The 25,293-nt window shown below is 37.4% G+C and overlaps 3 protein-coding genes across 13 annotated transcripts in view; 2 read left to right on the top strand and 1 right to left on the bottom strand.

The window, feature by feature from the left end:
• Window positions 1-1,650: 1,650 nt before the first annotated feature.
• Window positions 1,651-3,773, top strand: LOC142336578 (uncharacterized). Its single transcript, XM_075385488.1, has 3 exons — window positions 1,651-2,405; window positions 2,525-2,873; window positions 3,162-3,773. The coding sequence occupies exons 1-3, from the start codon at window positions 1,651-1,653 to the stop codon at window positions 3,771-3,773; spliced, it is 1,716 nt and encodes a 571-aa protein (XP_075241603.1).
• A 234-nt stretch (window positions 3,774-4,007) lies between these two features.
• On the top strand, window positions 4,008-5,498 carry LOC142336577 (uncharacterized). The gene has a single exon (XM_075385487.1). It carries the CDS (start codon window positions 4,008-4,010, stop codon window positions 5,496-5,498), a length of 1,491 nt encoding a protein of 496 aa, XP_075241602.1.
• A 5,847-nt stretch (window positions 5,499-11,345) lies between these two features.
• Window positions 11,346-25,293, bottom strand: part of LOC142336094 (EH domain-containing protein 1-like) — a 179,469-nt gene continuing 165,521 nt past the window's right edge. For all 11 annotated transcript variants that reach the window (XM_075384636.1, XM_075384632.1, XM_075384629.1 and 8 more), the window contains one exon: window positions 11,346-11,988. In XM_075384636.1, the coding sequence (XP_075240751.1) occupies window positions 11,488-11,988 (501 nt within the window). In that variant the 3' untranslated portion in view covers window positions 11,346-11,487. The remainder of the gene's footprint in view (window positions 11,989-25,293) is intronic.

The following is a 25,293-nucleotide window of genomic DNA, read 5'->3' as shown; positions in this document are numbered from 1 at the left end:
GGTCTAAGCATACTACGTGAAACTTTGGAACTCTTGAGGTCTCAAAAAGAGCAGTCAGACAGAAGTTGCAATGAATTCATGAAGCTATAGCTGACAAGTGAAGAGTTGACAACACTTGCTAATGAATCTGCCGAAAGAAACATAACCATGCTGAAATGCAAACAGAGAGCAAAAGCACACAGAACGGATGCAAGTGACATTGAATCTGCTTTTAACACATCAGCAGCGCCTTCCACTAATCTATTGAGAAAACAGTACCCTTTAAGCAATAGAGCAATGAAATATCATTTCGCAAACCGCAACAATCAGGAAAGTAACAACGCTGATTCGTCCGACTCAGAAGACCCTGATAATTCTCAACCCGTTCTGAACATTGAAGATAGAGGAAGGAACCGGGAATTTCCCACAGGGACACTGAGAACAGATGAGCGATCGAGAGAAGAGAACAATGTTCAAGGACAGAGCCGACATGAGAGTGAGGACAGCAGAGCAGGGCATTTGCAACGACCATGTTCTTTTCACAACAATAACCAGGCTGCTCCGACCATGAGGCATAGGTACACACCGCAAACCAATCAACTACCAGTGAACAATTTCAGCGGACCTGGTGGACACAATAACAACGGCTATAACAACAACATATACAATGTTGTTCCGAGTTTCCCACCAGACTGGATGCAACACCAGGCACTGATGATACAAAACACATTGAGTTTGCCTAAGATTTCAGTTGACAATTTCACAGGTGATCCTCTGAAGTGGCATCAGTGGTTCAGTTTCATCAAAGCAACCATTCACAACAGCAGTCGCCTCTCAGACGCACAAAAAATGACATACCTCCAAAACTCTGTAACTCATAAAGCAAGGGATTCCATAAGTGGATACTCCTACATTGGGGATTACTACCGTGAAACCATTGCTGGATTGACCAGAAAGTTTGGCAAACCACAGCATATTGTCGTTGCATACCTGGATCAATTAGAGAAGTGGCCAAAACCCAGATTAGACGAACCAAACTCTTTTGTGAGCTTCTCGTCTTTTTTGAGGAGACTTGTACAAACCTTCTGGCTCCACAACTTTGAAGTTGATCTGAAATCTTCAGCTGTCTTGAGAATGAACAGAGACAAACTGAACCCTAACATGATAATCAGTTGGAATTAACACACAAGAAGCCTAGGCTTGCTGCAACCTAATCTTACCCACTTTGCTGATTGGGTTGACTCATATGCAGAGGCGTGCGAAGAAATCTCCCCACAACGGAACTAGGGAACCAGAGTGAACACTTTTTCTAGAAGGGGGCCTTCAGATGTTTCATGTCAACTCTGCTCACAAAACCACAACCTTGGTCGTTGTCCCGAATACTTAGAAAAGTCAGTGTATGACCAACAAGGTTGTGTGACGAGGTTCAATATCTGCCCTAACTGTCTAAGAACTCACGAAAACGGTCTCTGCCAATCGAAAACAAGTTGACATGTGGCCAGATGCAATGGCTTCCATCACTCAACGCTCCATAGGACAGATGCAAGGCAACAGCAACAAAATGCACAACCAATTGGGAACTGGAATCGATTTTCACAAAACAATGTCTTCAGAAACCAAACAAACCAAAACCAATCAAGCTATGGACGTAACTTTAAAAATGAAAACCAAATGCAGCAGATGAATTCAAACTACAACCAACAGAGTGGAAACCAGAACAGGCAAAGTCGATCTAACAGCAGCACTTCACACAGAGGCAACTGGAACAAAAGCTGTTTTCACCCTCAACCGATGAACGCGCAGAACAACGTCATCAGACAGAAGAGGAACAATGAACGCACTGTAGCCCAACAGCAAGAAACTACTACGCAACAAAACTACACTTGCAGCAACCAACAGGAAACTTCATGGATCACACCGCAGATACAATTGCAGGCGATACCAGTAACACTTTTCAACAGAGATCTTTGCATTGAAACCTACGCTTTGTTGGACAGTGGCAGTGACAACACTCAAATAACACAGAAGGTTGCTGATGCACTTCAAGTGCAACAACCGAAAGACATAACCCTACCACTAGCTGCACTTCACGGTGAACACTCAGTTAAAACAGCAGAAGTAATGATCGGCATAGGAGCTTTGTGCAGCAGTTTTCCTGTGATCAGAATCCCTGTGTACGCAACAGCAATGGAGGAGTTTCGAATGCCAAGAGTTCAAAATGAAATGTTGAATGAGATCTGCAGAGACCATTCTCACCTCCAGAACATAAGATTTCCAGCAATCAGAGACAACCGGATCGGAATTCTGATTGGAGCAGATGCATTCACAGCAACGGTTCCCAGACAGTTCACAACAGGACCCACTGGCACCCCATACGGAGTCAACACTCTGCTTGGCTGGACACTGACAGGGCCCATTCCTCAGGGGTACACACAAAAGACGGTCGGACAGTCAAACAGCACAAACATAACACTTTTCAATCATATGAGGAGACGACAAGACGATCCAGATGAAGATCTTCTCTAACTCTTCTGGACAATTGAAGGAGTGAACTGCAATCAGTGCTCTTCAAGGGACAGTCTCCAGATGACAAAGAAGCTCTGTCCATCCTCAATGATACCATAAAACACATTGGTGACAGATACCAGATTGGACTTCCATGGAAAAAAGACATCAAACTTCCTAACAACTGCTTCATGGCCAAAGTTCTGTGGCACGTTCAGCAGAAGAGACTGGAGAGGGACACAAAATTGAGAGAACGCTACGAGGAAACCATCAAAAAAGATTTGGATAAAAACTCCATCACAACTGCAGACGCCAGTTGCAGACACTCTGTCTGGTACCTTCCCCATCACCCAGTGATCAACAACCAGAAACCAGACAAAAACCACAGAGTCACAAATGCTGCATCCAAATATAAGGGTACCTCACTCAATGATGCACTGCTGACAGGGCCGGATCTAATCTGCAAACTGCATGGCCTTCTTCTCCGCTTCAGACAGTACTAAGTGGCAATCACAGCTGACATCGAGGCAATGTTCATGCAGATTGGCATCCAACCACAAGACCAGGACTATGTCCGTTTTTTATGGACACAAAATGGCAATGAAAAAATCTTCAAATACAAACGACTCGTTTTTGGAGCCACATGCTCACCTTCTTAAGCGATTTTTGTTCTGCAGAAGTGTGCAAATGACCAAAAACAAGAACATCCAGAGGCCTACACATCAATCATGCAGCAGTTCTACATGAATAATTTCATGCAGACCTACCCTTTTGAAGAGGAGGCCCGCAGAAGTGCTGATGACATCAAAACTGTTTTGCATACAGGAATATTCAATCTGAAAAAGTTCCTGAGCAACAGACCAGCCGCATTAGATAACCTACTGGAAGAAGACAAGGTGGAAATGAAAGCCCAAAGAATCCTTGGTCAGACGTGGGACCCCAAAACTGACAAGTTGTTGTTTGCAAAACCGAAGCTTCTCTACACAGGACAACAGATGACTCAAAGAGAGGTGCTTTCAATGACAGCTTCTCTGTTCGATCCAGTCGGACTGATTTCACCTTTTGCCATCAGAATTAGATGCATTCTCCAAAAAATCATTAAAGAGGGAAAAATTTGGGATCAACTTGTGTCGGAATGTTACCAACAGGAACTACAGGAGTGGATGGATGAGTTCGACAGCATGACTTCAATCGAAATTCCTAGATGCTTGATTCGCAGCACCAATGGAACCCATCAACTACACACGTTCACTGACGCCTCAATGAGTGCAATTGCTGCCATAGTTTAGTTGAGGACAACCAAAGCCGATGGATCTTCCACATACCGTTATGTGATCAGTAAATCAAAAGTGGCGCCGATCTAGCAGCTGAGCATTCCCAAACTGGAATTGGAAGCGGCAACACTTGGAGCAGAGCTAGCTGGATTCTGTGAGAGCGAGATGACAACAACCATAAGTTCAAAATACTTTTGAACAGACAGCACCACTACACTTGGATGAATCCAATCCAAGCAGAGACAGAAGATGTATGTTGCCAACAGATCGACCAAATTTCACGAGAATTCCAACCCGGATAATTGGAGACACTTCCCTGGAAAGATGAATCCCGCTGACCACGGCACACGAGGCCTCAACCCATCAGACATACCAAAGCTGTGGCTTCAACCACCGGACTTTCTGAGCACACCTCAAGACTCCTGGATTTTTGCCGAAGACAGTGATCCCCACATATGCGCTACACAAGCGACACAACTTCAGACGCCAGTCGTTGAGGTTGAAAAATTTTCAACATGGAGTCGACTACTCAACTCTACTAGAATGGTGTTCCAGGCAATAAGACGCTCCAAGGCAGAAGTCCGAACTAGAAGACAAAACGAATCACCTGAGACCTCCAACAATGACAGTTTTGCATCAGATGAGAAAAGGGCAAGGAACTACCTCATTATAATGTCCCAAAACGAGCTGTTCTCAGGAACAATTTCTGCACTGTTGAAGGGAGACAATCTAGAGAAAGGAGACAAGCTGATGCCCTTCACACCCTTTTTAGATGACGAAGGACTCTTGAGGGTAGGAGGAAGACTCAACAAGGCACCTCTAACCTACAGTTGGAAACATCCTCTTGTTCTACATAGCAGGAGCAAAATTGCAAGACTGTTGATTGAAAAGGCGCACGATGACTGTGGCCATCAGGGCGTGGAACATGCGAAGGCTCACCTGCAACAAACTTTCCTGTTGATTGGATTGAGAAAAATGCTACAAGATCTGGGGAAATATTGTTTCATTTGCAGACGATGGAGGGCAGACAATGTGAGACCGAAGATGGCCGATCTTCCTGAATTCAGATTTCTAGATGCAAACAAGCATTACCCCTTCGTCAAAACAGAAATGGGCAAGTTTGGACCATTCTACATTGAGGACATGAGAGAGGGCACCCAGATGCACTACGTCTGCTTGTTCACATGCCTGGTCACCAGAGCTGTCCACTTAGAATTATGCCATGACCTCTCAACCGATTGTCTTCTCATGGCCATCCGCAGATTTGTATCACAACGTGGATACCCTGACCTCATTGTGAGTGACAATGGCAAAAACTTCATTGGAGCCAACCAAGCAATGAGGTTTAAGTTCCAGAGAAGCTACAAGCCAGACAACAAGTACATCAGACTGCAATTGGCTCAACAGAACATTCAATGGACTTTCAACCCTCCATTGGCACCACACTTTGGAGGAGTCCGGGAGAGGCTGATACAGACCGCCAAGAGGAGCCTACTAATGGTGCTGGGCAGTCGGAAACTAACACTCTCAGTTTTCCAGACAGTTGTGGCAGAGGGCGAGGCAATTTTGAACTCCAGACCATTAAATCACGTGAGCTGCAGCCTCTCAGATGAGAAACTACTAACTCCGAATCACTTCCTCCCTCGCAGACCTCACATGTGTTTGAAACCTCTTGTGAACAGCAAACAGCGGTTCTCCACTAAGGATTTCAAGTTGACGCAGACACTACTTGATCACTAATGGAGCAGGTTGCTGAAGGAATATATTCCTGAGCTCAACAAGAGAACTAAGTGGTAAAGGTCAAATGATGAGCTGGATGAAGGTGACGCTGTGTGGGTGCTCAAGGACTTCACACCCTGAGGCATCTGGCCTCTCGGGAAGATTGTGGAAGCACACAGAGTTTCCGACGGAATAGCAAGGAGCTTCGACATCCAGACGTCTAGAGGAATTGTACAGAGACCAGCAGTACCCTTAAGTCGTGTATTCCCACAATTGTCAGGTGCGCCGGAGGGTCACTGAAACAAGTTCATTGAAGCACACACACACACACACACACACACACACACACACACGCACACACACACACACAAATAAACAAAAAACTCAATATCAGAAAGAAAACTTTTTGTGCTTTATTGTATTGTGTTTACATTTTTATTTCAAATGTTGCCTTTTTTGCCGGGTGTGTAAAGGAACCAAGTTCCTTTATATTTTATCTCCCCCCACACCCTCATTTTCCTCCCCCCACTTACACTTTCGTCCTCCAAAGCCCATTCATTTCCTGATTTCCATTCCCCCAACCTATTTCCATTGAAGCTATTTATTTAAGTTGATTTTATTGAAGAAGTCAGAAGTGGCGGACATTCACCTTCAGTATTATTTATAGTAAGGGATTTCCCGTTTTTAACCACAACTTGTGTGCCAATGGCGTGATTTATGATGTGTTTATAGAGCTTGATTTGCTACCATGGTTGCGACTTTCAGAAATACAAATATTAATGAAAAGTTGTCTTGGTATGCAAGACTTAGGACGAAGAGCATAAACACTACTACTTCGGCTCCACTAAAATCATAAATTCAATATTACTTCAAATATTTATTAATATTGAACTGGAAAAACAGAGTCTAAAAACGCGGCACTCAAGGTAATGAACCTTTTGGATTATTAAAACATAACTGACTGTCGTCGGAAGAATTTCTCTTTAACGACTATTGCGAGGTGTAATCTGTCGTAACTTGCCCCAGTCGAAGAGGGTAGGGGTAACTTAAGTCACCAAGGGGGGCTTGAAATAACGTCATTAGTTGTTGTTGTTTAACACTTTAACCAATAAAAAAATAATAATACCAAATTTACACCATTTTTGTCGCACTTCTTGCTCATTCTTTAGAAGGGAACTACCGCCACTTGATTTGAGCTGCTGACTGTTGTGAATGAGAGAAAAAAGTTAGATCAAGCAAAACGAAAGAGTCAAGGGCGAAAACAAAACACAAGTCAAGGTGGTCGAGCCAAAATGATGCATACAAAAAGACAAAAGAAAAACAATTTTACATTACTTACATTTAGATTTACGTTCGAGAGCATTTAAGGTGTAAAAAAGAGTATCTGAATATTTGAGGTTTTTTGATTGACGGCGGCTGTCATTAATCAAAGATAACTGAAATATACGTTCTAAAGATTTATTAGATAAAACTTATAGGTAGCTAATTTATTTGGCCAAATTTTGAAGTGAAAAAATGTTGGGCAATTATAATGTTCCTAAATCCCATTTTTGTTAAAGATTAGAGCTTAGAAATGCTCCAAGAGAGCTGCTGAATGACCTAATTCCGCAGTCTTTAATACGGTTCTGGAGGAGGATGAGTCAAATGGATACACGAATTACCATTCAGTTCCGAAGGCTGTAGTACAACAAACTGCACAAACGACATAAACCGACTAACGCCAGACCAATTGCTCTCGAACGAAAGGCAAGTTATTTACTTCAAAACGAGCTGTTTTTTGTGCGAGCAAAAATTCCGCCTAGGAAGTGGTTCGAAACCCTGACCTCGGGCGTAAAAAAGGTCAATCATAAAATTTGCAGAAAATAACATGTTAACAATAATTGCTTCAAAATTAGTTCGAAAGCAATTAAAAAGACAAAAATTGCAAAAATAAGTGCTGACAAGACAAAAAAATCGAACAAAACCTACAACCTTTAATTACGATCAAAACTCAAGGTCAATCTGTTTAAGAAAAAAACTTAACGAGAAAGTCAGAATAGCATCAGATATACAATAAACCAAAGCAATTGAATTGCACTTTTCCTGAAAAGTTATGGGCTCCGTCTTTTTTGAGTATAAATGACAAATACAAAACAAAAGGTGCAAACTTAAAAAACAATTACTTTTTGAAAACAATTTAATCCATAGTCATGAAAACCGTTAGCTACCAAATGAAATCAATCAATGGCTCCATTTAAACCTTCATTCCAATTTAAAGAAACTTGTCCCATTCCATAATGCCAAACAACTACAAAAAGATCAAATATAGGCAAAAATCGAAAAGTCCATTCGTTTTTGCGCGGAAATGGTGGCCAAAATCCATGAAGCATTCATAGAAAATTATAAATAAAATCATTTCCAACTTCTTTGAGCGCCATAAATTTGGGCATTAAAGTTCCATTAATTTGTCATTAAAGTTCCATTAATGTGACAATGGAAACAGATAGCAAAAAAACTTAAAAATGGGAAACGTCCAAAAGAGAAAAAATTTCTGAAAACTAGTCGTTCCAACGCCAAAACATTATTTGAATGACAAAACGGAAACGAAGACTACATTATAAGGCATTTGAAGAAAGAATGCGACCCTTTTTGCTTAGGCTACACTAAAAGGTAGCAGAAATAATGTTGAAAATATGCAAATGAACAAAAAACAATTATTTTTTTGAAAACAGGATTTTGAAAACCTTAAGTCATAACACCCATAAGTTTTAAATTGAAATTAGTACCTGTTTGAATTTGCTACTGCTTAGGAAGCCAATTATTAGACATGTCATCAATGAAACTAATGCAAAACACTAAAAACACGCTGAAATCAAAGTTTCACAAAAATGATTACGCAATGACGTCGAAGCCCAAAACCCAAAAAATTTTAGCTGAAAATCTCATGTTTTTTCCATGGCCTTGCTGTGAACGTATTGTTTGACCGGTCAATGAAGGCAATAAGAAATATTTGATGTTAAAACATTCTGCTCTGTATCTAACAAATAAGAGAAACAATAAAGGCAAAAGTGGCTTTTATAAAACAATATTGAGCCCCATTACAATCCGAATCTTTGGCAGATTGTAAAACTAGATCAAGAAACGTCTTGCAATTGCCGCTTGTTGATCAAAACCAAAAATTTCCCATTATTATTAAATTATTGAATTAGATTAGCAAAAAATTGTTATGAATAGACTGAAAGCATTAATTATTTCCTTTAAAAGCTCCATAGATAACGAATAAGACATTTGATTATTTAGTCTGCAAGAGGAGCATCAAATGGTGGTAAAACTCAAAGTTCAAAAAATATCGAAAACAGTTTGTCGGAGCCATAAAAACTATAGACTTCACTCAGTAAACACAATAATAGTTTGTTGGACCTCTTTTGAACGTAACTGGGATTGTCTTTTTATTGCACTGTTAAATGAAAACAGACTTGACTGTAGTTTGTCGGAGCCTTAAAAACCATGAGCGTTATTTAGAAAAAACAGTGTTTTTTGTTGGACTTCGTGTGAAAGTAAATGGGACTATCTATTTATTGCACGTTTAAATGAAGACATACTTAACTGTAATTGGTATAAAGAGCCATATTTTTTAAAAAGGGCAGAAAATGAATACAAACCGAATTGTTCTTCTTTTCAAAAAACAACGATGAGAGACCAACTGGCCTTGCTATCGCTGCACAGCTGCTGAAGAACTCAATTATTCCAAATGATGACGTAATAATCTATTGGCAAACGAATATCTTAACAAATCAAAAATACAGAAACTTTCTTAGAAACCCAAGGTAAAAATAGCCTCTATCTGAAAGCAGGAGGATTGTGTTAGCCGTTCTCATGCCATCGATACCAGTCAAACTGCGCACAAAGCGGGCTAAATTAGCATATCTGATGCCAATTTCTATACATAGCTGACAGATTGCCAGAAAACAGTCGCAATAGCTTCGTAGATCTGCAGTCTCAAAAAAAACATTAAAAAAAGACAGACCAAAGAAATTACTTTTTTCATTGAATGATGAGTTTTTGTATTTTAAAGAAAAATGTGTATAAGTTAATGCTGCATCTTTTAACTGCTCTCAAACAACCTTCGTTTAGAGTGACACACATTCAATTGACCTAATCTCGTCGAATTGAAGTTAAGAAAAGTCAACTTTAAAGTGAGGAAGTCATTTTTGAGAGTAAGTTAAGTCGTCACATGTGACCAAAAACTTGATCAGGCGAATGAACAAAAAACTTGCTCTTCTAAAAGTCAGAAGTGACGTAACACACGCACTTCAGTTGAAACTACATGAACAAAGGAACAAAAACCAAATTTGAAGCTTTTGTGACGTCGTATGGTCGTAACAAAAATCTTGACCTCGCAAAAAATTCAAGTGGACGCCAATAATAGCCTCAGCTATTGCTGTGCGGCAATTAAAAAAGAAAAACTACCGAAATTCTAAAAATCTAGCCAAAATTTTTACCAAAATAGTTGGTTCAATCAATTCAAGAACTTTTTAAATCTTGGAACAATTTTATCACATCTTTAACAAAAATTGATCAAAAAAGAAAACTTAAGAAAAATGTAAACAATTTAACGGAAGTTAGGCTCACTTTCACAAAACTCTAAACCTCTGCAACTCCTCGGAAAAAGCAAATTAAAAAAAGCTTCCTAATGATACCACTCACAACTGTGTGCGATGAGTATATCGATTGGCGAAAATTGAATGAACATACCCGGCAGATTGCCGGAAAATAGCCGCCGTTGATTCCAATAAGCACGATTGGGATTGAAAGAATAGAAGATATTGAAAAAAAAAATTTTTATACAAAAACATTTTTTAAGTCCGATTTATTTTGATGGCATTTCGTAGTTGAAGATAACGTACTTCTGTTTCTTAGAGAGAGGCTACAGGGGCTACTATCAATGTGAATAAGCATTAGAGATGGTAACTAAGACTCATAGTAACGACGTTCAAATAGCGGGCATCTAAAATTGGGCTTTATGGGTTTATCCCGTTTCTACTTCTGACTTCAATTTTTTATACTGACTCTGTTCATTTTGAATTGCTTTGCTGAGCAACTGATGTTCAAAATCACTTTTAGCAGAATGAGAGAAGAGAGAAACTAGTCTAGAGAAGTCAAAAAGATATCACGCAAAATGTTGAAAAAGCGGCAAAATGAGGTAAAGCCAAAAATTTTTTTATTCGACGAAGTAAAAAAAAAATAGGAGCGCTATAACAGCCGGCTGAGAAGATGAGGCGGCTATTAAACAATAGAACCCAGTTGAGCATGTAGTTCCTCCCCCACTAAAGTGGGACGGAACAATGACCAAACTACTTGTCAACGTTCGAACAACGTTTCCAAAGCGTCCAGGTTAGCCGAAACAAAGCCTTATGTTCATCAATTTCTCTTACTTGGCGATGAAAATGCCTTGGGGAATTTTTATTTTGCGGTAGTAATGTTTTTATGTTGCAAGTCATCTGATATCAGGACGCCATTAATTTTTGAAGTAAACGGTAGTTCAAACCATAAAAAGCACAACGACTAAATTTTTATCGACGCTCAGTCACAGATTTCTGTCCAACTCCGCTAACATCTGTGTATTTTTTCAGGCTATGGCTCTCTGTCCGAAGCGAAAGTGAATCTGCGACGCCTCTTTGTGCAACCCAAGTGAGTCTGATCAGAGCTAATTTGTGTCTGCTTGGTCTGGAACCGCCATGTCCTCAAACCACCATGTCCTCAAACCACAGGGGTCCCGTTCAGAGGTTGCTTGGCTCGACGGCTTCAGCCTCGGTCTCCTCGCCTCAAACTTTCCTTTTGCGGATGCACTGTACTTTAATACTTGTTTTAAAAGTCAAAACATTTAAACAAGTTTAAAAATTTAACTATTTAAGAAGACAACGATTTAAAGAGTTCCTTATAACAACAATTGGATGATGGTAATTGACAATAGCAAATTTGCCTTGATAACCTTATCGACTGGTTTTCCCCAATTGAGGTCTCAAAGAGTTTAAGTTTCGGTTTGCTTATGTTGATCTGGAACATCGAGTTTGATGTCAAGGAATTTGTTGGGTATGATTCGTATAACTTCATTTAGAGACTCTTCAATAGCAACTAAGATCTGATTAACTGACATCTTTGGCAAATGGTTGAAGTCATATCGCTCCAACCTATACTTCAAATCAACTGCGTTTACGTGGTTTTTGATGACTCCTTGGAAGGGTGGCTTGCACTTTGCATCCAGGTCTTGCAGGAATTTCCAGAAGTTGTTGAGCAGTTGTTGCTTCCGTTTGGCTTTCCTGAGGTTACCCAACTTGGACTGAACCTCCCGGATGATGATAACTAGGGCGTAGCATCTCCTGAGACGAGTCTCGAGGGTCTGTACAATGTTGATTGCTCTGTTTCTGCGCATGAGGAGGAAGTTGCGGAAGAGCTGATCGTGTGAGATGTCGATCACTTCCAAGTCGCAGTTGTTGGCCAGTGGGCGCTTCATTGTGCTCACGTTGTAAAACTGAAATGGTAAAAAGTCAATACCCCAATCACTAGCATGTCAATGATGTAAAAAGGCTGAGCAAAATTAAATGGAATCACCTCCATACGCTTTTCATACGGATGAACTTCATTTCATAAAATATCTTTGGACAGGACTGAATTTGTAACCGCCACACTCGATACAAAGTTAATCAGAGGGATAAAAACTGCAAATAACATGAACATTAAAGTGTTTTTTTTCTCTCACTATCTGCTTACAACTTTAATAGCATAATTTTGGTATGATTCTTGTTTTTCTTCGAAAAAAAATCGAAAGGGTTGTTGTGTAAATGAGTGATTAACTCGTGATATTTTTGACTACAGAAAACAATTTATTATTTGTTTCTACAAAACATCCGTGGTGATGTTAGCTTTATTTTCTTCGCATAAGTATTTTTAGTATTTCGTGAAATAATAAAATTAGCTGGCAGAATGCGAGAAAATAGCCGCAATAGCTGTGTATATCTGCAGTCTAAAAAAACAGTAAAGAAAGACAGACCAAAACTTTACTCTTTTTTATTAAAGGATGAGATATTGTATTGATAATTGTAAGATTGATAAAGAACCTGTATAACTTATTGCTGTTTCTATTAGCTGCTCTAAGTCAAATAACCTTCACTTATAGTGACACACACTCACTTGACCATATCTCTTTGAATTCAAGTAAAGAAATTCAATTTAAAAATGAGAAAGTCATTTTTGAGACTGAGGTAAGTCACGTTTGACCAAAAGTTTAATCACGTGAACGAACAAAAAAACTCGCTCCACTAAGAGTGAAAATGACGTCCCGCACGCACTTCAGTTGAAATTGCTTGAAAGAATGAACAAAAAGCAGATTTGAAGTGGTTGTTGCGTCTTATGGTCGTCACACAGATCTTGACGACGAAACAAAAAACTTAGCCGAAAAAATTTCGGAAGCGACTCGAAGAGTTGTCTTCCTGAAAAAATTACCTTTCAAATCAACTGATTCCTACTCAAGTGATTACTCAGAACAAAAAAATCAGTGAAAAGAAGAAGATGGCGCATTAAAACAAATGAACTAAAAAAGAACATTACACCTATATATAAAACAAGCAAAAATTTTTTACGCAATTGAAAACATCAGTATACACAAGCAGCAACAGTCAACCCTCGTTAGACTTTCAAAACATTATTTTGGAAGAAAATTTTGAATACTGCAAGAAATGGCCAACAATTTGTACAAAATTTAGTAATTTCCGTAAGTTCTTTCAGCTGTAACACTAGTTTACAATATAAAAAATGTAATCAATTGTTAACTGCATGGATTTGCCGCTTAATCTATAAAATTCGTTGTCACTTTAAATCAGAATGTACGCAATAAAATTAAACAATGAAAAAAATTAATGAGATCGGAATCAATCATGAGAAAGACTTATGAGACAGAACATTATTCAAGCGCAGAAATTTGCATGTTAACGAAACCAAACCCTCAAAATAGTTGCAAGAAAAGTGTTATTCGAAGTTTTTTGAAATGAAGCTAGCAAAGCCTCGGTGGCATATTATGTCGAATAAAATCAATTGCAAACAAAAAATTTTAAAAAATTTAAAGGAAAAGGACAAAAAAACAGTTCAAATCGATAAATTTCAATTTAAAGAAGGCAGCGCCAATGAAACCATAGGTAGTAAGAGAATGTTAGAAAAAGACATGCCAGAGTACGGAGAATACTTATATTGTGACAAAAGATTGCGAAAAAAACTAATTCGCAGTTCTTGAAAAATCGAAAAACTAAACTGGAAACGCTAATTTAAAATCAAAATGAAAAAATGAGGTGAATGGACATAGATTTTGAAAATTGCATAAAATACCGTATGTCTTTTTGAAAGTAAAGTAGTCTGTAGGATACAAAAGTGAAAGTGTTCACATATGTAAAAGGTAAAATTTTTAAAAGAAGAGCGCCGGCCTAAATTAGGCTCTTAGAGAGGAGGTTATTAAACACGCTGAATATTTCCAGTTTGTCGCAATTATTTCTGTCGTGTTCTTTTTTGCGATGCGCTCTTGTCAAAATAATTTTTAACCGTTTTTTGTGCAATCATTATGTCGTCTGGCCAACAAAATTTGTGATTTTTTGTCTTGTGAATCTGGTAAGGCCCACGACCATTAGGTTGTTATGTAGTTCTGTAAGAACTTTGCTAATATCCAAATATGCGGCTCACCGACATCAGTGGAAGCATAAATTGGGTGTTCATATTCAGAAATTATCACATACCCGGAGGCTTGTCTTTAAATAGGCGCCAATGATACCCATTACAACTCGCCTTTTAATTGAAAGAACCGAATAAAAATATAAAAATCAGCACAAAAAACCTTCTATAGGTGCGAGATGTTTTGATTGAATTTCGTAGTTAAACATTCTACGGTTTCATAATTCAAGGATACAGAGTTAGGAATCCATACCAAAAAATAACATTATACCTTGTATTTACAACTAATTAGAACAATATTCAAACATGAGGCATCTAAAATATGGTGTTGCGGATGCAACTTCAAGAGGGCTAAATACGGAAGTTAAGATGATTTGCCGCAAAAAACTTGACTTTATGTCCCACATTGCTAACTGTCAGTTACCAAAAAACATGGAAACAAAACATCTGAATTTGACCTTTTCAATGCTAGAAATATGTTTTCACTACATATTAATGGTAACTAACCGACATTCAACCTTCTGATGTTACAATTACATACGCTAACGATTACTTGGTTGTGACAAGAGCAGACAATGATGCATGGATTTTTTACTGGAATCAGATGTCATCAAGGACAATTTTTTTTGGAAGTTGGGTTTCAGACGTCACCCCTACAAGATGTTCTAGTTTTTTTTACTGGTTTCAGACGTCACCAGCAGAAGTCCGCCCGAGGTCTCAGACGCCACCTCTGATGTCCTGTTCCCCGGTTAGATCGAGCCAAAAATCTTTAATTTTTTCGACAAAAAGCCACCAAAAAATTGAAATTTGTCCCCCAAAAACCTGTTTTCTGTTAATATAGCACCTCGATGGATAAACTGTGACTAATTTTATTATTCTAATAGCAAGTAAAAACAATTTAACTACTTTGAAAGAAAAATTTGGTGAGAAAAAGGCCAAAAGTCAGAAAAATGGTCGCAAAATCAGAAAAATAAAAAAAACCCATTTCGATTTTCTGATTGCATTTTCTAATGAAATACCAAAAAAGCCCTCGAACTATTTTTTTGAGCTAGTTTTCAAATAGCGAGAAGGCCATTCTAGTCGATATATCATACTGGAGTCTCAAAAACAAGAATTGTACGAAAGTTTTTTCTGAAGTCAGAAAAATCAAAAAACCCATGTTGATTTTCTGACCCCATATGTTATTAATTCACAAAATGAACTCTTAAACTATCTTTGTGAGTTAGTTTTGCAGTAGCCACAAAGCTATTTTGGTCGATATAGCATACTGAGTCATCAAATACGAGAATTGTCAGAAAAGTTTTACTGAAATCAGAAAAATCAAAAAACCCATTTTGATTTTCTGACCCCCTATTTTATTGATTCACAAAATAAACTCTTAAACTATCTTTGTGAGTTAGTTTTGCAGTAGCCACAAAGCTATTTTGGTCGATATAGTATACTGAGTCATCAAAAACGAGAATTGTCAGAAAGTTTTTTCTGAAACCAGAAAAATCAAAAAACCCATTTTGATTTTCTGACCCCCTATCTTATTGATTCACAAAATAAACTCTTAAACTATCTTTGTGAGTTAGTTTAGCATTAGCCAGAAACCTATTTTGGTCGATATAGCATACTGAGTCATCAAAAACGAGAATTGTCAGAAAATTTTTACTGAAATCAGAAAAATCAAAAAACCCATTTTGATTTTCTGACCCCCTATCTTATTGATTCACAAAATAAACTCTTAAACTATCTTTGTGAGTTAGTTTTGCAGTAGCCACAAAGCTATTTTGGTCGATATAGTATACTGAGTCATCAAAAACGAGAATTGTCAGAAAGTTTTTCTGAAACCAGAAAAATCAAAAAACCCGTTTTGATTTTCTGACCCCCTATCTTATTGATTCACAAAATAAACTCTTAAACTATCTTTGTGAGTTAGTTTAGCAGTAGCCAGAAAGCTATTTTGGTCGATATAGCATACTGAGTCATCAAAAACGAGAATTGTCAGAAAATTTTTACTGAAATCAGAAAAATCAAAAAACCGATTTTGATTTTCTGACCCCCTATCTTATTGATTCACAAAATAAACTCTTAAACTATCTTTGTGAGTTAGTTTAGCAGTAGCCAGAAAGCTATTTTGGTCGATATAGCATACTGAGTCATCAAAAACGAGAATTGTCAGAAAATTTTTACTGAAATCAGAAAAATCAAAAAACCCATTTTGACTTTCTGACCCCGTATCTCATTGATTCACAAAATAAACTCTTAAACTATCTTTTTGAGTTAGTTTAGCAGTAGCCAGAAAGCTATTTTGGTCTATATAGCATACTGAGTCATCAAAAACGAGAATTGTCAGAAAATTTTTTCTGAAATCAGAAAAATCAAAAAACCCATTTTGATTTTCTGACCCCCTATCTTATTGATTCACAAAATAAACTCTTAAACTATTTTTGTGAGTTAGTTTTACAGTAGCCAGAAAGCTATTTTGGTCGATATAGTATACTGAGTCATCAAAAACGAGAATTGTCAGAAAATTTTTCTGAAATCAGAAAAATCAAAGAACCCATTTCAATTTTCTGACCCCCATACCCTATTATTTCACAAAATAAGCTCTTAAACTATCTTTGTGAGATATTTCTGCAGTAGCCAGAAAGTTAATTTAGTCGATATAGTACACTGGGATCTCATAAAAAAAACAAGAAAGATCAGGAATTTTTAAAATTTTTTCTGAAGCCAAAAAAAAAAAACTAAATTGTAAATCAAACAGTCTAACTCATTTTTTGAGTAAAATTTTGAAACTGTCTCAATTTTTTTTTTCGAATATATTATATTCGGAGTCTGGAATCAATAATAGTTACAGAAAAAAGTTCGAAACAGGTTTCTTTAAAAACAGAAAACTCTTATTACAAAATCCCAAGAACACCTCCGATAAAGAAAGCAAAACACATAAAACAATTTCCCAGCTAGAACAAAGTGCTGATTTTTCGAAAGATTTGCAAAACGATATATATAAAATATAGCCTTCAGCAAAAAAAAGAAACAAACTCAAAAAGTTTTCCCCTGTTAACTTTAAGAACCGTTTATTTTTTTTCCTTGTCCGGGGTCACAAACGTCACCGAGAAGAAGTCCCTATTCCCCTGCTGGTCTCAGTAGTCACCAATCAGAAGAACAAATTTTGCACGGTTCCAATAGTTACCGAGAAGAAATCGATAATTTTTACTGGTTTCAGAAGTCACCATTGTAAAATGAGAAGCCATAAAATAATTTTTAACCGTTTTTTGTGCAATCATTATGTCGTCTGGCCAACGAAATTTGTGATTTTTTGTCTTGTGAATCTGGTAAGGCCCACGACCATTAGGTTGTTATGTAGTTCTGTAAGAACTTTGCTAATATCCAAATATGCGGCTCACCGACATCAGTGGAAGCATAAATTGGGTGTTCATATTCAGAAATTATCACATACCCGGAGGCTTGTCTTTAAATAGGCGCCAATAATACCCATTACAACTCGCCTTTTAATTGAAAGAACCGAATAAAAATATAAAAATCAGCACAAAAAACCTTCTATAGGTGCGAGATGTTTTGATTGAATTTCGTAGTTAAACATTCTACGGTTTCATAATTCAAGGATACAGAGTTAGGAATCCATACCAAAAAATAACATTATACCTTGTATTTACAACTAATTAGAACAATATTCAAACATGAGGCATCTAAAATATGGTGTTGCGGATGCAACTTCAAGAGGGCTAAATACGGAAGTTAAGATGATTTGCCGCAAAAAACTTGACTTTATGTCCCACATTGCTAACTGTCAGTTACCAAAAAACATGGAAACAAAACATCTGTATTTGACCTTTTCAATGCTAGAAATATGTTTTCACTACATATTAATGGTAACTAACCGACATTCAACCTTCTGATGTTACAATTACATACGCTAACGATTACTTGGTTGTGACAAGAGCAGACAATGATGCATTGATTTTTTACTGGAATCAGATGTCATCAAGGACAATTTTTTTTGGAAGTTGGGTTTCAGACGTCACCCTACAAGATGTTCTAGTTTTTTTACTGGTTTCAGACGTCACCAGCAGAAGTCCGCCCGAGGTCTCAGACGCCACCTCTGATGTCCTGTTCCCCGGTTAGATCGAGCCAAAAATCTTTAATTTTTTCGACAAAAAGCCACCAAAAAATTGGAATTTGTCCCCCAAAAACCTGTTTTCTGTTAATATAGCACCTCGATGGATAAACTGTGACTAATTTTATTATTCTAATAGCAAGTAAAAACAATTTAACTACTTTGAAAGAAAAATTTGGTGAGAAAAAGGCCAAAAGTCAGAAAAATGGTCGCAAAATCAGAAAAAAAAAAAACCCATTTCGATTTTCTGATTGCATTTTCTAATGAAATACCAAAAAAGCCTTCGAACTATTTTTTTGAGCTAGTTTTCAAATAGCGAGAAGGCCATTCTAGTCGATATATCATACTGGAGTCTCAAAAACAAGAATTGTACGAAAGTTTTTTCTGAAGTCAGAAAAATCAAAAAACCCATGTTGATTTTCTGACCCCATATCTTATTAATTCACAAAATGAACTCTTAAACTATCTTTGTGAGTTAGTTTTGCAGTAGCCACAAAGCTATTTTGGTCGATATAGCATACTGAGTCATCAAATACGAGAATTGTCAGAAAAGTTTTACTGAAATCAGAAAAATCAAAAAACCCATTTTGATTTTCTGACCCCCTATCTTATTGATTCACAAAATAAACTCTTAAACTATCTTTGTGAGTTAGTTTTGCAGTAGCCACAAAGCTATTTTGGTCGATATAGTATACTGAGTCATCAAAAACGAAAATTGTCAGAAAGTTTTTTCTGAAACCAGAAAAATCAAAAAACCCATTTTGATTTTCTGACCCCCTATCTTATTGATTCACAAAATAAACTCTTAAACTATCTTTGTGAGTTAGTTTAGCATTAGCCAGAAAGCTATTTTGGTCGATATAGCATACTGAGTCATCAAAAACGAGAATTGTCAGAAAATTTTTACTGAAATCAGAAAAATCAAAAAACCCATTTTGATTTTCTGACCCCCTATCTTATTGATTCACAAAATAAACTCTTAAACTATCTTTGTGAGTTAGTTTTGCAGTAGCCACAAAGCTATTTTGGTCGATATAGTATACTGAGTCATCAAAAACGAGAATTGTCAGAAAGTTTTTCTGAAACCAGAAAAATCAAAAAACCCATTTTGATTTTCTGACCCCCTATCTTATTGATTCACAAAATAAACTCTTAAACTATCTTTGTGAGTTAGTTTAGCATTAGCCAGAAAGCTATTTTGGTCGATATAGCATACTGAGTCATCAAAAACGAGAATTGTCAGAAAATTTTTACTGAAATCAGAAAAATCAAAAAACCCATTTTGATTTTCTGACCCCCTATCTTATTGATTCACAAAATAAACTCTTAAACTATCTTTGTGAGTTAGTTTTGCAGTAGCCACAAAGCTATTTTGGTCGATATAGTATACTGAGTCATCAAAAACGAGAATTGTCAGAAAGTTTTTCTGAAACCAGAAAAATCAAAAAACCCGTTTTGATTTTCTGACCCCCTATCTTATTGATTCACAAAATAAACTCTTAAACTATCTTTGTGAGTTAGTTTAGCAGTAGCCAGAATGCTATTTTGGTCGATATAGCATACTGAGTCATCAAAAACGAGAATTGTCAGAAAATTTTTACTGAAATCAGAAAAATCAAAAAACCGATTTTGATTTTCTGACCCCCTATCTTATTGATTCACAAAATAAACTCTTAAACTATCTTTGTGAGTTAGTTTAGCAGTAGCCAGAAAGCTATTTTGGTCGATATAGCATACTGAGTCATCAAAAACGAGAATTGTCAGAAAATTTTTACTGAAATCAGAAAAATCAAAAAACCCATTTTGACTTTCTGACCCCGTATCTTATTGATTCACAAAATAAACTCTTAAACTATCTTTGTGAGTTAGTTTAGCAGTAGCCAGAAAGCTATTTTGGTCTATATAGCATACTGAGTCATCAAAAACGAGAATTGTCAGAAAATTTTTTCTGAAATCAGAAAAATCAAAAAACCCATTTTGATTTTCTGACCCCCTATCTTATTGATTCACAAAATAAACTCTTAAACTATTTTTGTGAGTTAGTTTTACAGTAGCCAGAAAGCTATTTTGGTCGATATAGTATACTGAGTCATCAAAAACGAGAATTGTCAGAAAATTTTTCTGAAATCAGAAAAATCAAAGAACCCATTTCAATTTTCTGACCCCCATACCCTATTATTTCACAAAATAAGCTCTTAAACTATCTTTGTGAGATATTTCTGCAGTAGCCAGAAAGTTAATTTAGTCGATATAGTACACTGGGATCTCATAAAAAAAACAAGAAAGATCAGGAATTTTTAAAATTTTTTCTGAAGCCAAAAAAAAAAACCTAAATTGTAAATCAAACAGTCTAACTCATTTTTTGAGTAAAATTTTGAAACTGTCTCAATTTTTCTTTTCGAATATATTATATTCGGAGTCTGGAATCAATAATAGTTACAGAAAAAAGTTCGAAACAGGTTTCTTTAAAAACAGAAAACTCTTATTACAAAATCACAAGAACACCTCCGATAAAGAAAGCAAAACACATAAAACAATTTCCCAGCTAGAACAAAGTGCTGATTTTTCGAAAGATTTGCAAAACGATATATATAAAATATAGCCTTCAGCAAAAAAAACTCAAAAAGTTTTCCCCTGTTAACTTTAAGAACCGTTTATTTTTTTCCTTGTCCGGGGTCACAAACGTCACCGAGAAGAAGTCCCTATTCCCCTGCTGGTCTCAGTAGTCACCAATCAGAAGAACAAATTTTGCACGGTTCCAATAGTTACCGAGAAGAAATCGATAATTTTTACTGGTTTCAGAAGTCACCATTGTAAAATGAGAAGCCATTTCTTTTTGGTATCAGCAGTCACCCCATTTAGAAGATTTCAATTATTTCAAGAAGAGCAAAACATCTCTCAAGCACCTCAAGCAGTTCTACACAGTAAAGTCCTTAGTGGGTTTTCCTAAATCAACACAGAGACAACTCAACAACCAACGTTTTTTCTTGTAACCCTCGTTGCCTAGTCGCTCCGCAAAAAAGAAAAGCTATAGTATAATTTTTTTTCAGCAACCTCCTTTTGGGCTTCTCGTAAAAGTAAAACAGCAGAACTAATTGTTTTTTGCTTACATTCAGGGAGAAAGCACAAACTAAAGTTTACAGTCATAGTCCGAGAAAAAAAACCATTTGAAAACAAAAAAAAAGAAAATCTATTCGTAGCAGTTATTTGGTCCTGTTATAAAAAAAAGCGATAAACCTTCGAACGAGTTTTTTTTCTCTTTTTAGCAAACAAAATCTACTATAATTAGCACCATCACAACCTTAGGATCCTTGTTTTTGAAAAAAGTTGCGTCGCTGAAATTTTATAGGAAATATTTTGGCTGATTAGCCAAATTAGATTTTGACATCAAAAAGTCGTCGCTCCGGTTTTTAGCCGTTTTCATTTTAACCGGAAAGACAAGCATAACCACAACAACAACAACAGAGATCATCGATGTCGCAAAGGAACAACGACGAGTGTCAGTTTGCAGTAAACATGTTTAAATCAACGGAAAGTTCTTTGAGAAGCCAGCTTGATTTGTTACAGAAGGCAATAAACGATAGAAAGAGCTTCCGATCATTAAATCTACTGATAAGCAGAGCCAAAACGCTGCAAACAGAATTGGACAAGAAGACAGAAGCAGTGTTGAGGGCGAAGCCTCACCAGAGTACAGCAACTTCGATTCTCGACAGACAGAAAGCTTTAACATCCAGACTGCAGCAATCCGAACTGGAAGTTGACACATTGGACGATGATGGTCTTTTAAGCCAGTCCTCAACAAGATTTCGCGATGACGTCACAATTACCTCTCGCCCAAGCAGCCGACGACTGGATTCAGAACGATCAACACCAACACGTAATGTTATCACTGAAGAAACATTTGTCGAGCAAGCAGCCAGTTCACAACCGAACGACACAACAGTCTTCATTAATCCACCGCCCATTCCTCCAAGACCAGTCAAGCCTTCAATGTTCCTGAACAACCAGCAAATCCAGGATCCTCTTATTAGCCATTTGATAAATCAACAACAAAATTTCCATCAACAGAACAGAAACCAGTTTGTTGACTCCAACTCAACACATCATGCTAGTCATTATTATCCAATGGCATCAAACACCCAAGAACAACCCAATGCTAGTCAGCAGCAAGAAACCTTAATTTTGCCGCCCCTCAACATGTCAGACTTGGATCACCAGTTGAACCAAGAACCCAATTTTCTAACGGCAAAGGATTTAGAATTCAACGGTTCTCAATCCAAACAAAAAGCAGTTTGTTAACCGTTTCAGTTTATCTCTGACCCCTGAAAGTCAGAGAGGCTTCCGAAACGTCAACGTACCTTGTCCAAACCTTCAAGATGAATGTGGAAACCCATTCCTTGGCAAAGCAATTATTGGCAAACCTCTTAATCATGGACCTGAATCCTTGACAATAGATCAAAACCCTCACTCATCTAAACAAAACTACGTTCAGCCTATGCATTATTGTTTCACAAACAATCTACAACCAACAACAGCTGCAAACGTAGTTTCGGACGTCCAGAGCTATTGTTTTTCAAAAGAACAAGATGTTCAACTCAAACCTCAAAAGCCTGAAAACAGTTTTGTGCAACGTGTCAGTTCTTTCAACATCGGTCCCAATGAACCTGTAAAAAACACAACCTTGACAAACAGCTTCCCAATTCAGGGTTTAGCAGTTCAAAGGCCTCCTGTTTACCCATCTACTACCCCAGCGCAAGCAAACATCCAGTCAGTGCAGAGCGATCTACATTTTCTTACATTGCATTCCACAACCGCTCAAGAAGCGAACAAACCAGTCAATAGCCTCAATCCGGCTACTCAAACCAGTATGGTGGATATTGGTCAGAACAACACAAACGCTTATTTATCATATCCTTTACCCATCAAGAACATGGCAACTGAACCCGCTGTAAATCAAAGTCAATCAAACGACGAAATTTCGCACTTTCGACCTCCACCTCTACCTAATCTTTATCCAACTAACATCTTGCCAACTTCAAGCGTAAGGCAGCATCAGGCTCCAGTGTTTGCTACGGCTGGACAATTTGTCCCCGCAATGACCAATGGTGAACTTCAGCCAACATTTGTCGACCTAAAATGCTCAATCAAATTGCCGCCATTAAAATTGCAAAACTTTAATGGTAACCCCATGCACTATCACGAGTGGATAAATAATTTTTTCTCAATGGTTCACAATAACATTTCAATTACTGACACCCACAGAATAACCTACCTACAGAATTCAGTGTCGGGTAAGGCAAAAGATCTGATACATGCTTACTCTTGTGATCCATCCTATTATAAGACAGCCCTCAACGAGATAATGAGCCGCTTTGGCGACCCTTCAGTTGTTGTCAACGCTTTTATCAACCAATTAGAGTGCTGGAAATGTAATAGTTCTTACAATAAGCAATCCTTCATAGCATTCTCTTCATTTCTAAAGAGACTTGTCCAGGCTTTTCAGAACCTAGGTTTTCAAGCCGACCTTCAATCGTCTACTTTATTGAGGAAAGCGAAGAAAAAAATTCCCCACAACTTGCTTCTTAAATGGACTGAATACACCCTGACAGAGAATGTTACAACAACTACCCTTGTTGAGTTTCAAAAATGGCTTGATGTTCAAGCAAGGGTTTATGACAAAGTAAACCAGGAAAATAGAACCAGTACCTTCACTCACAACAAAAACGGTAATTATCCTGCTGTGACAGCACAACAATCGGTTCAAGAACAGTTTCAGCAAACAACTGCAAGACAGTCTCAAAGGAACGATTTAGATCAACGAAAGGTTAATCACAACGGCTCGAAAAATGAGCAACAGTTTGCAAACAAGCACACAAATTGTGTTCAATGTCACAAACCGCATTTTGTTGCAACTTGTTCAGACTACCATAAATTGTCCGCTGAAGGTCGATTTCAAACTATCCAGAAAAATATCTTGTGTACAAACTGTTTAAGTAATCAACATCGCAGAGACACTTGTCCCTCCTCGAAGCGTTGTCAAGTGTGTAATGGTTTTCACCATACAACACTACATAATCCAGCTAAACAATTCAGCAGAACACATGCCGCTTTTACTACCAGCAACGTCCAACAGCAAACTAAATCCTCAGGTCAACAAAATTGGTCATCGAAAGACGACAACAACTCACAAACGCAAAAAAGTAGTGAAGCAACTCAGAATAAAACAACACAATTCAAACCCAAAGGCAATCTCAGGTACGGAAAAAATTTTGGAAATAATGATAATCAACAGTCATCAAAACGTGCGAATTTGAATGGACCTTCTACCAGCCAAAATTTCAATGTCAACCAAATATCCAGTACACCGAAAGATTGGTTTGAGCAGTTACAGCTGCTGCCAGTATCCTTTATCAAAGAAGATAAAGTATTCGACACGTATGCTCTCATTGACCCCGGCAGTCAGTTTACGTTTTTATTAGATGCTGTTTCTGACTATCTGGAACTCCCACGCGAATATCAATCTTCAACTACTGTTCAATATCTAAGCGTTGATTACGAAATGCCCCTATCAAAAATAAAGCAACCAATAACAATTTTCCCTTTCAATCAGTTTGATGAAAAGTTTCAAATATCCAGAGCCTACAGCACCCCTACATTAAACGTTAATGCAGCCAATGTCACTGAGCTAAACTATGTTTGCGATGCTTTCAATGAACTTCGACACATATATTTCCCAGACATTGCCGAAGGTAAGATTGGAGCACTCCTTGGTGTCAATGCTTTTGCCTTTACGCATCCTACTGAAGTAATTCAAGGCACCGAAATCCGCCCCTTTGGAGTAAAGACAAAGCTTGGATGGACACTTGCAGGAGAGTAACTGAACACACTAGGAAACCGCTCTTCAAAATCTTCTAACAAATCGAAACTATTTGTATACCATGTCTGTCGGAAAAGTCCAGAACAAACCTTGGACAATTTGATACAAGAATTTACTGAAGA

This window comes from Convolutriloba macropyga, chromosome 3 (assembly GCF_964194025.1).
Source record: "Convolutriloba macropyga chromosome 3, txConMacr16.3, whole genome shotgun sequence".
Classification (NCBI taxonomy): Eukaryota; Metazoa; Xenacoelomorpha; order Acoela; family Convolutidae; genus Convolutriloba; species Convolutriloba macropyga.
The sequence above is the reverse complement of the archived record's forward strand: the minus strand, read 5'-3'. Positions and strand labels throughout refer to the sequence as shown.